Raw genomic sequence first — 15,848 nt, forward strand, 5'->3', positions numbered from 1 at the left:
AGTTGTCGGATTCCACTCCCCCCTCCGCTGCTGGTTCCCCTTCTTAAATACGTTCTCCCAGAGGTGCTGTCACCATCACTGGTGGGCTCAGCCTTGGCCAGAGTCAGGTCTGACTTGGAGCCAGGGAAGCTTCTAGCAGCTGCTCACAGGAGTCATCCCTGTAGCCCCTCCTGTGCTACCAAAACCCTGCCACATAAACCTAAAACAGCTAGGCATTATATTTCTGCTATGCAGTTACTTTTGTTTTCTGGTGAGTGATATCTAGAGGTGGCGGTGATATGCTAGAAAATTCCCTAACAGTTGTTTTCATCAACTTTGGAAATGATCCTTTTTTTCTGAAAGCAGAATGCTTCCTTAGGGGTGTCACCATGTTATAGTTAGAGCTGCATGTAAATTCCTCTTTCTCTTGAAGACTGTAGGCTCTTTGTTGCATGTTGCCCAGTTTTCATAGGTGTGAGGATTATCTAGTCCCGTAACGTTTGGGTCCTCTTAGGACATAGATGAGGGGGACAAGGTTAATTTAACTGAGTACTTGCTTGCCTTGAAACTCTGTTCAGAGCACAGTACCTGAAGGTGTCAGCAGCCAGAGCTACAACTCAGATCTGTGTGAGGAGGAGTGGGGAAATAAGATGTGAGGAATGGCTTGATATGGATAATGGGCCCTTCTGATGTTAGAAGGATACAAACACTGGCTGAAAATCACTCTTAACATGGATTAATGAGCAAATTTGGAAATAAGGCTTCCTTTAATATCTTTAGATCGATATGGATAGCTTATAGTCCCAGTTAGTAGATGTGGGTGATTGGGGCATGGAACAAATGGTTTTGTGTGTTTGAAAAATGAAGGATTTGGAAACCAAATAGACAGCTAAGTCAGAGAGCTAGGAGTATAGCCCGCTGCACTGTGACTCTTTAAAAGGGATGAGTATAGATGTTCTTATGCACTAATATGAGAACACAAGAGCAGGTGTAGGTGTGAGGTTTAGTTTTAACCCACACTCAATTCACTAACAAAATATGTCCATGATCTTTTTTATATGTGCTCAAGTATTAGTTTAAAATATAAAATGCTGTCTATGGTGTGTGTATGCACATATGTGTACAATGTAGCTGTTTTGAATTGTTTGAAGAACTTGGTATGTGTGTTTGTTCCACCTGGGTTCTATTCCATTTTTGTGTCCTTCTTGTGTGTGTTTTCGGGGCATAGGGATCATCTTCTCTGAATGTCTCAGTGTACAAGACAGTCTAGCTCTTCCAAATTTGCCTGGTTTAATTGTGCTATTTTTGCATTTGTCCTCCTTGCTGGTTACTTTAAATTGTTGGACAAGTCCAATCTACCTTTATTTCGGGTCAAGATTTCTAATTTCTCAAGTTGAAAGGAAGTAGAAAAGTAACATGTACATACTGTGAACCCTTAATACTAAAATATTACAGCTTCCTATTACTGACAGACAAGTAGGATTCTGACATGAAAGTTACATTTATTTATTTTTTTTGTCAAATGCTACTGAGGGGTAATTCCCAGACATGAGGTCTAGCTGGCTTCTCTGGCATTAGGGATTGTGCTCCCTCCCTTCCTCCCCAAAGGCTTAGTTACCTTTAGCTGTTTCTAAGTAATTTTCCAGCTGTCCATTAATAACTTCTGGTGCACGTTCTCTTCTTGTAGTACGTTAAAATAATTGTAAACATCTTCTCTGCTTACTCTTTTTGTCAGATATCCAGTGTTATATTTTTGTTGTGTGTTTGTTTGAACCTTTCTCCCTTGGGAGAAAGGATTATAACGTGGCTTGCCAAGCTGCTTCCGTACTGGAGAGTAATGTGATATTAAGCCATCTGAATATAGTTGAATGAATGATTTGTTCCGTTGCTTTCCTGTTGACAGTTACAGGCAGTTCAACCACAATTTGATAATATTAAGTGACTTATGCCTTGTTCCAGGAAAAACTCAATTGCAGATCCTGTTTTAATCAATGACTTTTATCACCATGGTTAAACCTCTTTTGTGTCTCTCTTTTTTTTTCTAGTACAGAGCAGTATTCAGAGGTTCCAAGAGAAGTTTTTTATCTTTGCCTTAACACCTCAGCAGGTCAGAGAAATCTGTATTTCCAGGTAAGAAGTAAGAGTGTGGCATAGCATAGGTAAACTTTTTCAAAATTTCAGGAGAAAGTGTGGTGGTTTTGTTCATTTTTTACATCGCACAAGCTTGCTGATGCAGAGTGATAATTGTCACCAAAGTTATGCTGAGTTTATCTGTTCTGTTTTCTTCAGGAACTACTGTGCACAGAATCTATGTGCAGTTAGGGTAAATCCTATGCCACTAAAGAGTTAACAATTACTCGGTTCCAAATAATTGTGACTATTTAGAGAGGTGGTAAGCTTTTTTTCCCTGTATGTTTCCTGGCTGCAGGAATGGAAGGCTGCTTTTATCTTTTGTCCCAGGGTTCATCTTGTTGCAAGACCTATGGTGTAAGCCAAGAGCATTAATAGGGTTTTTTTCCTCCCTGACAACATCATGCTTTATTGTTATTATAAACTCTTGACAGAGGATGCTGATCCTAAAGTCCTGCTTAACCTGCAGTAGCTAAACAGAGGTGTCGCTCCTAAGACTTGTTCATAGCTCAATACAAGAAAAATAAGAGCAAAGCGTAGCATGTTTGGGCAGGCGTGCCAGTTCTTTCTGCATATGACTGGAATATGAGATCTGCTGTCTAAACGGGTACTTCTCTTTTTCTTTCTCTTTGTCACAGGGACTTTTTGCCAGGGGGCAGGAGAGATTACACAGTCCAAGTTCAGCTGAGGTACCTTTTTCATAGTGTTCTCTTATAACTTCTTAATTGGCTAATGTAACATAAGTCTAGATGTTTGTGGGGACATACGAATGTGGTGACGCTTGAAAATGTTGCTTTCTTTTTTCGGGGATACAGGTTATGCCTAGCAGAGACAAGCTGCCCTCAAGAAGATAATTACCCTAATAGTCTGTGTATTAAAGTAAATGGGAAGCTGTTTCCATTGCCGGTAAGCTTGTGTGTACGTATTTGTGGCTTCATTGTGACTTGTGGTGTGTGTGGTTTTCTTTCTGTAATGTAGCTTGCTAAAACAATCAAGCTGTTTATTGTTATCACTCAAATTTCTCTAGTTACTAATGTTAGGCATACGGTTTGTATGCTTGCTGTGTGAGATAGCCATTACTATTAATCATGTTACAGCCACTGCATGGATTAATTGTGTTTTAGCCACCTATAGCAAACCCCATCTGTTGCAGTTAACACAACAAAATATGTCAAAAACATACCATTGTCTGCAGAGGGAATCCTCCTCATAGGTCTTCAAACTGAGTTTGACTTGATTGGTAGTAGCCCTTGCTGTTTGGGCTATCTGTATTTATGATTGGCTTGAGTTCCCTCTTGTTACGAGGGAATGGTATCGCCTTCTTGTGTACAACTTTGTATGCTGCTCTGCTTCGGTCTGGTTAGAGCAGAATTCATTGCGGGGATGAAGAACGGACACACTTTAGAGTTCCTAGCATTTGCCGATACTGGAATAGAACAGTATTGCCGGTCATACGCTTTACTGGTGTTTGGTGTTGCAAAAGGTAGTATGTAGGCAAGGTCACCTCAAGGCTTGAATATATACAAAAAGGGAAAAGCACTCTCATTCTTGAAAAATCTCTGGAATGGGTATCTCTGTACAGTAGAACAGAGAAACTCTTACACAACCCATTCTGAAATAGTTCTGGAAGCTATAGAAGATGGAAAAAGTAGTAGTACAGAGGTTTTTTTCAGTAGTGGGTTTGGAAAAATGCTGTGTGGAGGGAGGAGGTGTGAAACCTCTCTTTCAGAATGTTTGTCACCTTCTTGGTGTCAGATGTGTTGTCCTGTACCCTCCTTCCTGCCATATGCGACCATGGCTGCTTTTTTTTGCCTCTACTTGGCTTAAATGAGACTCTCTAGCTTCTCGTCCCCCTACTTCTTTAAACATTGCATCGCTGTTCTCTCTGTCTTCAGTGTGTAAGAGGATTTCTTTCATGTTTTCTGGTCATTATTTTCTGCAAATGTTATGTCTCTGTGCTAAATTTGAGGATTTTCTTGTTTCTTCTGCAGATTGTCTTCCTTTCTTTAAGCAACCCACCAAAAAGAATTGGGTCTGATGTTATCCTGTGGACATCAATGTCTGCTGATTCTCAGTCTTGCTAATATAGTTTGCACCCTGCTATGCTGTCTTATGCTATCCATTTTGCGCATATGGTGTCACAGTCGTAACAAAAGTTGTTTGTAGTCTTGGATTATTGCTTTGCTTTAGATCTAAGTCCTGTAGGTTCTTTCTGCACATCATAAGGTGATTCTTTAATCTGTTCAGCAGAAACTTTAGGTGAGAAAGTGAATAAATGACTATTGTCTTGGCAAATTCCTTTCCTCTCTTCCTTCAGTATGAGCTGAATGACAAATATAGTCTCAGACTGCTCCTGTAAATGTTTTTTGTTGATCTAGTCACTGACTGCAACCCTCTGGTGGTTCCTTTCTCTTACAGGAAATGTAAGATAACTCCTTTGCCTCAAAGACCACTATTGTCCAACTCGGTAGTGTTAGTGTTAGGTAATTAATCAGTGATGCCAGCCTCTATTGCCAACTTGTATAACTCTTAAGTGAGTACTGTTCTTTCCTTGGTATAGCAGTTCATGCCTCTGCAGATGTCTGTAAATCATACTTGGTCATCTCCTTGGCTGCAATCCTTACCAGAAGCTTCACAGAAAGGCTGCCAGTGTGCCAGTACTGCTTCAGGTTGTGCCAACTTACATTAACACAGTGTTTTCTTGTATTCCTACAACTATCTGTGTCCTCCTCTTAGTGTTGGTTCTGACTTAAAAGGAGTAAATGTAGAGCCTTGCGTGCTGGTGTCTTGGCAAGTAACAAGTATCTTATACATAATGCACTAGAGCAGGTGGTTCTCCTGTTAGCTTCTCTTGTAGGCAAGACAAAATGTGGAAGTCCAAAAAGGTAATTTGCTCTTCTTCTCAAGGGACCTCCATAGACCACTGCAGGTCTCTTTTGAAGGACAAAATCAAATACATCAGGGCAGGCTGGAAACAGCCAGATAGAAGAGCAATCACACTTTCTGTAGATAAATTGTTATGGCTCTCGCAGATTCCACCAGTTTTGACTACTATGGTTCTTGCAAGAAGCATGGAAGACTTAGGCTGAAATAATGTTGGCACTTGCTAGCCACTAGAACTGGCAGCCTAACTAAACAGCACTAGACCATGCTGGTTGTGATGGGCAAGCGGAGTGCTCTTTACTTGACTCCTGGAAGGCTACGAAGGGAGGGCTTTAAACTGTTCTGGGAGTACAAGGGTGACTGTGATCTCAAGGTCATTGCTCTGTGGAAGAAAACATTAAAAGCTTGACAGAAATGAAGCATGTCTGCAGAGTCTGTCTCTAAAAAAGAAAAAAAGTTGGGAAATGTAAGAGAACTTGCATCCTTGCTCTCTTGAAAGCAAGGCAGCTTAATTTTAGGTTGGAGACCAGCAGGATTATTGAGGCTGGTATAGTATGTGTGGAAGTACTTTCCTAAATATTGCAGGGATGGTGTGTTCATCCACGTAAGCTCATTATAAAGTCACCATAGTAGAGAAAGGCCTACTACAGCAAAGCAATTGGGATATATGCTCTAGAAATGGCTGTAGCTGTTATGTCTGAGTAAGAAATGGCAAATCATTCATTCTTTTAAATGTGAAATTGCCAGCAGGCCCCATACATCTGCTGCTTCTATGTTCTGCAATAAAGCACATGAGCTAAGGTTCCTGATAGCTATTGGGTCACTCATCTGGGGTGAGAACCATTTTAGAGAGTGTTCTTCAGCAATTGCTGTCTGCCACTCCAGCCTGGCAGACCTGCCTGTAGAAGCTTCGAGTCCCCATTCTGTCACTGCAAGCAAGAGCCCTCTCTGAAATTAATAAAGGGCAGTGGTGAGGCACAGCCAGGGCTTGGTTGTCATGTGAAACGTATGGACTAGTAATAGAGCTGCTTTGGAAACCTAGAAAATGTGACAACTATGGAGTCCTCCTTGGATTAAAGGCAGTGATTATCCTATGGTATACTTGGCTAGTGAGCGGAAGACACTGGTTTTTCTGGTTTTTATTTTTCAGACTTAGTGTCTTTCAGAGTAACTCTTTTTCCAGTCACTAGACTGAGAATGTGTGTGTTTCTCTAGTTAAAAAAAAAGGTGTGTGTGTTTTTCCAGTATATTGTTTCTGGGAGGGTGTCTTGTATAGAACAGTGTCTTGAACTAAATGAAATCTGGCAGTCGGTTCTGTGCAAGACATAGGGCTGCAATCTTTTATTGGCATCCTTCTGGTGCAGGATGAGTTTTTGAGATGAGTGGACTGCAGGCTGTCTGTGTGAGCTCAAAACGGAGATTTTCAGAGTTCCTGTTACAGACTGGCTTGCTTTCATAGTGACAGACGCAGGGTGATATGAATAAGCTCCTTCACGAAGCACAAGTATTTTCTGCTCACGATATGCTGGAGACTGTGTGCTTGCCTTCAAGCAAAAGGGAATGAGGTGGCTCCTGATTTAATTCGCATACATCATATAGGAAATAAAACTACAGAGAAAAGCTGTCCAGGATATGAAATTCTTCGTAAAAGCTGAGCAAACATTACCTAGTTTATTTTGTTTCTGCAGACAACAGCAAAGCCTATTAGGTCTTAAATACAGTTAATATACTCCACATATAGCCCTTCTTCAGGGGCCTTGGCAGAGTACAGATGACAGCCTGTCGCTAATGGAGCTAGGTCTAGTTGATGCAAGGCAAAGCAGACACCAAGGAGATGTGGAGCTCTTGGAATAAGACTTTATTGTTTCTTAAATAGAATCAATGGAGTGTTTTCTGGGTGTGAAATGCTGAATTAACTCTTCATGACTTGCTGTGTTTGTCACTAAGGCTGTGTCCTTGCGATGTTCCACTCTCTTTCAGTGGGGTGGGGGGAAGAAAAGGACAAAGCATCAACATTACTTTTTGTGCTTCCAGTGAACTTACCTGGACCAAAACTGCATTCTCTTGCACCTTTTCAGCACTTCTGTAAAACCACTTTAAAGAGGACTGTCATGGTTTAACCCCAGCTGGCAACGAGGCACCATGCAGCTGCATGCTCACTTCCCCCTGCTGTGGGATGGGGGAGAGAATTGAAAAAAAAGTAAAACTCGTGGGTTGAGATAAGAACAGTTTAATAGAATGGAAAGGAAGAAACTAATAATGATAATAATAACAATAATAAAATGACAATTATAATAAAGGGATTAGAATATACAAGTGATGCACAATGTAATTGCTCACCGCCCACCGACCGACACCTAGTTAGTTCCCAAGCAGCGATTCCCCCCAGCCCTACTCCCCCCAGTTTATATGCTGGACATGATGTCACATGGTATGGAATACCCCTTTGGCCAGTTTGGGTCAACTGCCCTGGCTGTGCCCCCTCCCAACTTCTTATGCCCCTCCAGCCTTCTTGCTGGCTGGGCATGAGAAGCTGAAAAATCCTTGACTTAGACTGAACACTATTTCGCAACAACTGAAAACATCAGTGTGTTATCAACATTCTTCTCATACTGAACCCAAAAGATAGCACTGTACCAGCTACTAGGAAGAAAATTAACTCTGTCCCAGCTGAAACCAGGACAAAACCAAAAAATGCTTTAAAATTGTGGTTGACTTATGGTATTAGACTGTCAAAGACTGATATTTCTGAGAGTAAGTGTTTAGTCTCTGGCCTAGAGAGCTTCTAGGTTTACCTGCTTCCCATAGATCTGTTGAAAGCTAACAAGTCTGTTTCAGCAGGTTTCAGAGTGCAGCGGGGAGACTTGGTAACCCTTTCCATGTCCTTTCTTCCCGTAGGGATATGCTCCGCCGCCAAAAAATGGAATTGAACAGAAGCGACCTGGGCGCCCCTTGAATATAACGTCTCTAGTTAGGTTGTCGTCAGCAGTGCCAAACCAGATTTCCATTTCCTGGGCTTCTGAAATTGGAAAGGTAAACTCTGTGTTCTGTAGGATGTGGAAAGCTGCCTAAATAACCTCATCTAGCATTCCTTCTCCCCTACTGCCTGATGTAGCTGACATACACCGGCAAGTGTTTAGCATTAGGTGGCCAAACTTCTTATCAGTGCCAGGAAACAAAGTTTGCTCTAGAAGTATGGTAGTTTACAGTAACATATATACAATTTGTGTAGAGATGGCAAAGGCCTCCTTATAGAATTCACATTAGAAAGCTTGCTGTTAGGGGTTGCCTGAAATGTGTATCAAAAGTAACAAAATCTTTTTGTGGTGTAAATGGTACAAAACAGTTCAGATGTGACAAAATAACAAAAGGAAAACCTACTTTCTTGTGTGTAGCCTGATGGTGTGAAGAGTGGAATTATGTAGCCATGTATTCTAAGGCACCTTTCTCAGTATCTGTTGTGACGGCCCATTGGAGAAGGCTTTTTAAACTGTCCAGATGTGCCAAGGCTGTGGGTGCGGAGACATGCATTTGCTTTTGAGGTTTTTGTATTTTCTAAGTAAGTAATACTAAGTAGTTTTACAAAAACAATTTTTCTTTCATAGGAAGAACTGGTTAATGGATATTTTCTTCTCTATTCTTTTGAGATTCCTTTTTTACCTGAAAATAGCCCCTCTATGAGTTGATTTAAAATTGTACTTGCAAATAAACCAAAACAGGGTGGAACTTCCAGCTCAGAAAGCTCATAGATGGCAGGTTGCTGGGAAGGGTTTACTGGGGAGGTGTCAGGCTGCTGGTGCCAGCTGTTTCTGGGCTTGACGGATCTCAAACACGCTTGGTTGGACCATACTTGTGTGTTGTGTGTGTGTTTGTAATGCAGGATACCTGAGCAGTGTGTGTTTTCTTACAAATGAAGAGTAGTCTGGAAGTTTGGGTGACTTGAGGGAGAAGTGACTCAATGTGAGGAAGGATGGAGAGCTGGGGAAGAAATGAAAATTGAAGCCTTTTCATAATGCAATTCTAAACTTCATGGAAACCTGCAGTGGGGGAAAGGCATGCTAGACTTCAGGTGGCAGGAGATAAAGGGGGTGGTGACTGAAATGTGAAACCTGTTGTTTTCTAGTGCCTGCAGTCATAAATCATAGTTGAAAAGGAATTAGCCTTTAAAATGGCCATGTGGCTGTTTAGAAATTCCCCTATGGATTTACTAGGGAAAAGAAAGGGAGAGTGTGAGGAATTTCTGCATTCTTCCTAGATTTAAATAGCTGTTGCAGCATCCTTTTCAGCTGTTGGTAGGTCAAGAACTACTTATTCCTCTATTTGTGACCAGTTGTGGAAATCCTTGTGGATTCAATTATCAAAGTAGCTTACCCCTTGCTTTTTTCTTCAAAATCAAAAGCTGTGGACCAGAGACACCATGTGTTTCAGAGTGACACTCCAGTATAAACTTTTATACACTAATTAAAATTTTAAAAAGAAATTGGAGAGAAAGCTAATGTTCACAAAATAAATGAAGGGCAGTGCTGACAGCAAAATTTTTTTGTTTTTGTGGGTTTCTTTTGTTTTTGTTTTTCCCTAAAACAGAGGTGAAGGGGAAGATCTAAGCCATGCTTCCCAATTATAAAGCACAAGAATCTTGAAATGGCTGCAGTGTTGTGTGTGGTCTTGGCCTCTCCCACTGACCCCTGCTTTCTTCCTCCCCTGTATCTGCCAAAACATATTCTCATGGAAGCAGATGAATTGGAGGTTGTCCCAGTATTCCCCCTTGCCCCTAGAGGTAAAGTGAGTTCTTTGGTTTAATGTTGGTGTGCTGCTCTAAGTATCAGAACTCGCACAGCAGCCGTTGCTATTCATCCTCTAAATGAGACCCTTGGGGACAGTGTGGAGTGTCAGCGGGCGCACGTGCTAAGGGCTTATTGGCATCTACTTGACTGATAGTGGAGGGCGTCCAAGCAAAGGAGGCTTTAATCCCACAGAGGTGGTCAGACTTGAGCCTGTAGAATTCTTTCTGAATGAGTAGTGCAATGCACGGTCATTCTTTAAGGAAAGAAAAAAAATCTGTTTTTCTTAGCAGTTTCCCATGCATTTAGGTGACTTTATTTGCTCACCTAGGTAAGAGCTGGTTTTCCTATAGGTGGTAAAGGAGGAGCAGAGCAGTAGGTGGTGTTTAAATTCTTGTGCAGTACCCAGACAGTATAGGAGCCATAGGAAGGTGGCTGGCAGGGAGTGGAAGTGAGAGATTGCAGGTTGTGTTTGTTACACAGATGAAATCATTATTATTCTGCAGTAGTGGGACTTGCAGAATTTTTTCTTCATTAGTGACTTTGAATAGAGAGTTAATGCTGAACAGAAGAAGCTGGCAAGTGATGTGAATTAGGGAAGAGTAGTAAATGCTAGGGAATGGGGCCAGCCTCAGAGGAGTGGGTATGGTGTAATGAGGTTTGGCTTGAAAGCGCAGAGCAAGCTAAAGAAAAGGTACAGGGAAATTGGTGCAGCTGTGTGCCATGTGAAGGTGTTGCGTTTGCACCTGAAAGACCGTTCATCTCTTCTTTTGTCATGTGATCATCTCTGAGCTTCCCACTAACAGATTGACACTGAAAAAAGGGAAGGATTTAACAGACAAACATGAGAAGTTCTTAAAGACTGCCTGTATGAGAAGGTGTGTCGCCAGTGTAAATCATCTTTCCCAGGGAAGAGCCCAGATTGTGTCTCGGTTGTGGAGTTATTCTTCTTAGTTAAGCCACAACTGGAGTAGGACAACTGGACTTGATTGGCAGGAGAATTCTGGTAGAGTATTGGGCTCTTTCACAGTAATGAAGTCATCTGTCAATGCTTTTCATAACGATTAAGCCAAAAATTGGCATGTTTTTGTTTTTACTGTATGCTACAGCTAGTGTAAATCGTAATTGGTTGTCATAGTGGAAGTACTGTATGAAATCAATATTTACACTTTAATCACTCTTTTTGTAGAATTACTCCATGTCTGTGTATCTCGTCCGTCAGCTCACTTCAGCTATGCTTTTGCAGAGGTTAAAAATGAAAGGTATCAGAAACCCCGATCATTCCAGAGCACTAAGTAAGTCAAATTAATTTGCCTGTCTGTACTTTGTGAGGGTGGTCGGTGGCTCTTTAAAATTAGAACTGGTAATACTTGGGGCATTTGCAGCGTTTTGAAAAGAAAGTCTGTGCCCAGAGTATCAAAGGTTCCCTTTGCTGTTGCTGAGGCATCATGCGCTTTTTCAGTGAGGGTCCCTGTGCTGGTAGGGAGCGCACCTAGAGATCCCATCTGAAGTGTTCTTACGGGAGTGCCATGAGCACCACTTACTGTGGTGAGCTGTGAGGTGCAGGTAGATGTCCTAAATTCTTTTTGCTTGCATGTGATCCTGATTTGCCTTCGCACCTCGCTCACTGATGATTATTTTGTTTATCTCTTCGCATGTTGGGTTGAGTTTGCTCTACTAACCCTCATGGCTGATAGTGCATCTGCTGCACATCAAACAGTCTTGTGATGCGCAGTGTTTGCCAGTTGCTCATAAATAGTGAAACTATTGTTGTTTGATATTGCTATGAACTAGTTTCCTAGATGCTTTATTTTTTTAGATAGCTGAAAATAAAGTACATGCACTGGCAAATTGAGATTAGCATTTTAAGTAATGATGTCTGTGTATAACTTCTTCATTTATTTTAATAGTTAAAGAAAAACTAACTGCGGATCCTGATAGTGAGATTGCCACGACCAGTCTGCGGGTATCTCTGATGTGTCCTGTAAGTATGGCTGGAAATTACCTTGTACAGATTTGTCTCTTCATCTTTAGTGCAGAGTTGGGCTGCTTTTAAAAAGCGCTTTTTAAGAAACTTCACTGGCTTTTATATACTGATTCATTAGCATAAGACAGTGGGGAGAAGGGTGCATCTACAAGCACCTGACTGTAGCAGCATTCAACCAACTATGGTTTAGAACTGCAAACGCCTCAGTTGTAATGCAGTCAGAATCAAGTTGCTACTAGTGTATAGTGAGGTCTTTAGAAGGAGTAATCTTGTATATCGAGATGTTGAGACTAATTGGGCAGGGTGACAGAATAATTAAAGGATACAGTGATAAATAAAACTTTGGATCTCCTCATCTTGGTGGTATTGCTTATACTGCCAGCTGCTACAACAAACAAAAAAATTGATTGCTGTGTAACAAGGTAACGCTGCCTTGGGGTTTCTCTTCCCAGCTAGAAACTGGCCTTGTGTTTGTGACTGCTCTGTTAAGCTAAATGTTAAAATGGGTATTACGCCATTCTGAGTCTAACATAACTGGAGCTCACAAAACCCCTTGAAATATTAGGCTAAAAGAAAATGATAAAAGCGGGTGCTTCAGTAGGTCTTTGAATAAAAATAAAATCCTAGAAATAACATTGGTGTAGGTCCATTAGAAATGTTTCTGACTGTTTTCAACTCAGTGAAGACTTGGAGGATGGCTTTATTGCTCCTTTAAGTGCACTGCATGTGCTTTGATAGGGTGGCTTTGCCTGCAGCGACCTTAGCACTGGGCACCTCTGTAGTGAGAAGAGACAGTTACTTCACCGACTGCCTCTGATTTCATTGTTAGCCATCCAGGCCTGTTTCACTGTCTTCTGTTCTGATGCTCTTTAAATGCATCTCCTGCAGCTGGGAAAAATGAGACTGACAATCCCATGCCGGGCTGTTACTTGCACACACCTGCAATGTTTTGATGCTGCTCTTTATCTTCAAATGAATGAAAAGAAGCCTACCTGGATCTGCCCTGTCTGTGACAAAAAGGCAGCTTATGAGAGCCTAATATTAGATGGGTAAGAGACTGGGTTTGCAGATTACACAATTAGTTAACATTTTTGTGACTTAAGGTTCAGCCATTTCATACTATTTTCTTTGCCAAAAAACTTTAGACTGGGAGGAACCATTAGACCCTGTTAGTTTCTGTTCCTGTGTAATGAACTGTGTAAGTTTATCTTCTAACTGCATCATCAAACTCTCAAGCCTCGGTATATTTCCTCTGGAGAAATCCAAATGTGACATCTAAGGATAGGTCTCCCTTTTACATGACCCTATCTCTGAAGCTATTAACGTTAAAATTTAACTCATAAAAAAGTGTCAAACTTGATTCAGAGTATGATAGATTTCCATACAGAAGCAGAAATTATGAATTGCAGTAATGTTGGAGTGGAATATGGGTAGGTTGGGATACTTTTAGGTTTCGATGTCTGCAAAGGCTGTAATTGCAGGCTTTCGGGTAAGATGAACTGGGGAGAGGGTACATGCAGTGAGTCAAAGGTGATCATAATTAGCTTTTCAACTGTGACTCCTTTGCACTTAGGATGAAAAATTTCACTTGGAATCAAAAATGAAACCACTCAACTTTATTTTTCAGGCTCTTTATGGAAATCCTTAATGAATGTTCAGATGTGGATGAGATCAAATTCCAAGAAGATGGCTCCTGGTGCCCCATGAGGCCAAAGAAAGAAGCTGTGAAAGTCTCAAGTCCACAGTGCACCAAAATAGAAAGTACGTACATCTAGGGTACTGGTTGCAAACCAACAAAAAGTCTTGGAGACTTAGCTGTAGCTTGTATAATGTGTATGGATGTTGATGTCTGTGTTGTGGAGGGCTTAATACTTCTAACCTTCTTTCTTTTTACTTTAAATGACAAGGGTTGTATCTCTCAAAATGTGCATTTTGGGACTTTATCTTTGCTCTTTATAATAGCAGTTAAGAAAATGAGAGGTTGCTCTTGTTTTAGGTCCTTAAAAGGATAAGTGAAGATTAAAGCTTGTGCTTTAATATTCTCAATGTGATACAGAATAGTAATAAAACAGTTCCTGGGCTGTAACATTCTCTGTAGTGGCCAGGAAGATGAGCTAAAACAGGATTTGAGTTCCTGGTTCTGTTGCAGATAGAAACAGCTGATGTCAACAGCCTTTAAAAAACAGTAATATTTTATTTTCTTGTTTAGGTTCCAGTGTTGTTAGCAAACAGTGTTCTGTGACAGTGGCCAATGAGGTGAACAAGAAGAAAGTGGACGTTATTGACTTGACAATAGAAAGCTCTTCTGATGAAGAGGAAGATCCTCCTGCCAAAAGGAAGTGCATATTTATGTCTGAAACACAAGGAAGCCCAACCAAAGGGTTTGTCAATTTTAAAGTTAGTTGTTATTCTGTAATGTCTCAGATAAACTGATGTGTAGACAAACGGACTTGTAATCTCTCTCCGGGATCCAGCTGCACATTTCCAGAGGAGAATTTCTAGGCCTCTCCTTGCAGAAGGTTGTATCGATACAGTACCTTTGTACAGGCAAAACACTATTAAATAGTTTTACATCTCACAAAAGACTTGCGCTGACTGTTGCTGTGTTTGCAGGGCTATTTCTCCATAGAAAAGGAAGCTGATTAAGCTAACGGACAGGATTCTCCTGAGAAAGCAGATTATGCCAAGTGGAGGAGCTTTATTGCATTCTTGCTAAGTTAGTGTCATCTTAAAGGCTTTTCTCTCGCTGTCTGTTATACCCTTTATCTAACCTGCTCTGGTGCCCAGGAAACTAGGCTGCGTTGTGTGTTTCATCCATCCTGTCAGTCTTGGAAGGGAGGCTCTTTGCTGTTTTGAGTCAAGACAAGCTTTTTCTCCATCTCTCTGTTAAACTCTGGAATGTCTTGGACACTGTTGTTGGCCATGGTTATCAGTCAGTCCTGCGCCTTGGTTAGCACAACTGATGACTTCCCAAGTCCTCTGTCAAGTGCTCCATCTTTGTAGTCATGCCTGACTTCAGCGGCAGGCTTAACCAGCTTCTTTACTGTTGTGCCACCTTCTGTCTGTCCCAATCTACGCAACGCGGCTGCAGTTACTGTTCAAGGCTTCTGTAAAGTTCTTGCCCGTGGCCCATAGGGCACAGGAGACCTGCAGGGAGAGAGGGGCACTGGTCAGGCTCACCAGCAGTCACTGCTCCGCGAGGCGATTCCAAGTGTCAGCTTTTAGTAATGGCTTATTAGTTAGTGTTGCTGCATGCATCAGGTGTGTGTCTGTGTGTCTCAGCGTAGTGGCTTATGTCTTGTACTAAAATAATAGTAATAAAAACAAACTCCTTCTGTTTTGCCAGCTCTTGAAGTAATGAGCAGCTGTACTGTGTCTCTAGTCCACGGGAATGTGTGGTCTTTGAGCAAATAGTTGGTCATCTTCAACAACTTTCAGCAGTGATTCTGAAATGCTGTTGCTTTTTGTGAGGATTGTGGAGGAGTCCTTCTGCAAGAGACTCTGTTTCTTATTTTTGTAAGAAAAAATAGCTACAAATACATCTCTTAATGAAGTTTCAGAAGGCACCAAGACTTCCTTCTGTGCTCCTGTGTGTGTCTGAGATGGCTACCTGCAACCATAATTGTAGGAGGACTGAGTTTTCTTGTCTGTCTGTGTCCAGTGTATTTTCCTTGCTGTTTGGGTATGGAAATGGCATGTTTTCATTCTTCAAATCCAAGTCAAAGCCAGGCTTTTGGGGAATAGCTTCTCTCCTGTAAACAGTGGTGCCTGAATGCTAGTTTTGGCAGAACCGTGGGGTGTCTTCCTACAGGCAGAAGCAACACAGGCTGAAGTATAAGAGGTGCTTGCGAGGGGAGGGTCTGAAATCCAAGCTTCTGAAATCAGAAATAGCAGAAATGCACCGATGCAGCAGTCTGGGGAGGAAGACGTGAGTGGCTAACACTCGTGGCTGGTGGGCTGGAGGGAGCGATGCGGAGCAGCTGGGAGCGGGACTCTGGGTGTTTCCACCTGACTTGGAGTTTATGAAATATTTTATGCACGTGGCTGGTGCCTGAACGCCTGTGGTGATGTCTTTAGCAGTGCTGCGA

General features: G+C 41.6%; 1 protein-coding gene across 7 annotated transcripts in view; it reads left to right on the top strand.

Moving 5' to 3' along the window:
- The window catches only part of PIAS2 (protein inhibitor of activated STAT 2), a 33,961-nt gene that overhangs the window by 11,751 nt on the left and 6,362 nt on the right, over positions 1-15,848 (top strand). For all 7 annotated transcript variants that reach the window (XR_012648962.1, XR_012648963.1, XR_012648964.1 and 4 more), the window contains exons 3-11: positions 2,025-2,109; positions 2,748-2,798; positions 2,925-3,015; positions 7,891-8,025; positions 10,963-11,068; positions 11,684-11,757; positions 12,649-12,809; positions 13,388-13,521; positions 13,970-14,141. Coding sequence is in view for 4 of the 7 variants with exons in the window: in XM_075020477.1 (XP_074876578.1) it covers positions 2,025-2,109; positions 2,748-2,798; positions 2,925-3,015; positions 7,891-8,025; positions 10,963-11,068; positions 11,684-11,757; positions 12,649-12,809; positions 13,388-13,521; positions 13,970-14,141 (1,009 nt within the window). In the remaining 3 variants the exon portion in view is untranslated. The remainder of the gene's footprint in view (positions 1-2,024; positions 2,110-2,747; positions 2,799-2,924; positions 3,016-7,890; positions 8,026-10,962; positions 11,069-11,683; positions 11,758-12,648; positions 12,810-13,387; positions 13,522-13,969; positions 14,142-15,848) is intronic.

Source organism: Buteo buteo, chromosome Z, assembly GCF_964188355.1.
Source record: "Buteo buteo chromosome Z, bButBut1.hap1.1, whole genome shotgun sequence".
Classification (NCBI taxonomy): domain Eukaryota; kingdom Metazoa; phylum Chordata; class Aves; order Accipitriformes; family Accipitridae; genus Buteo; species Buteo buteo.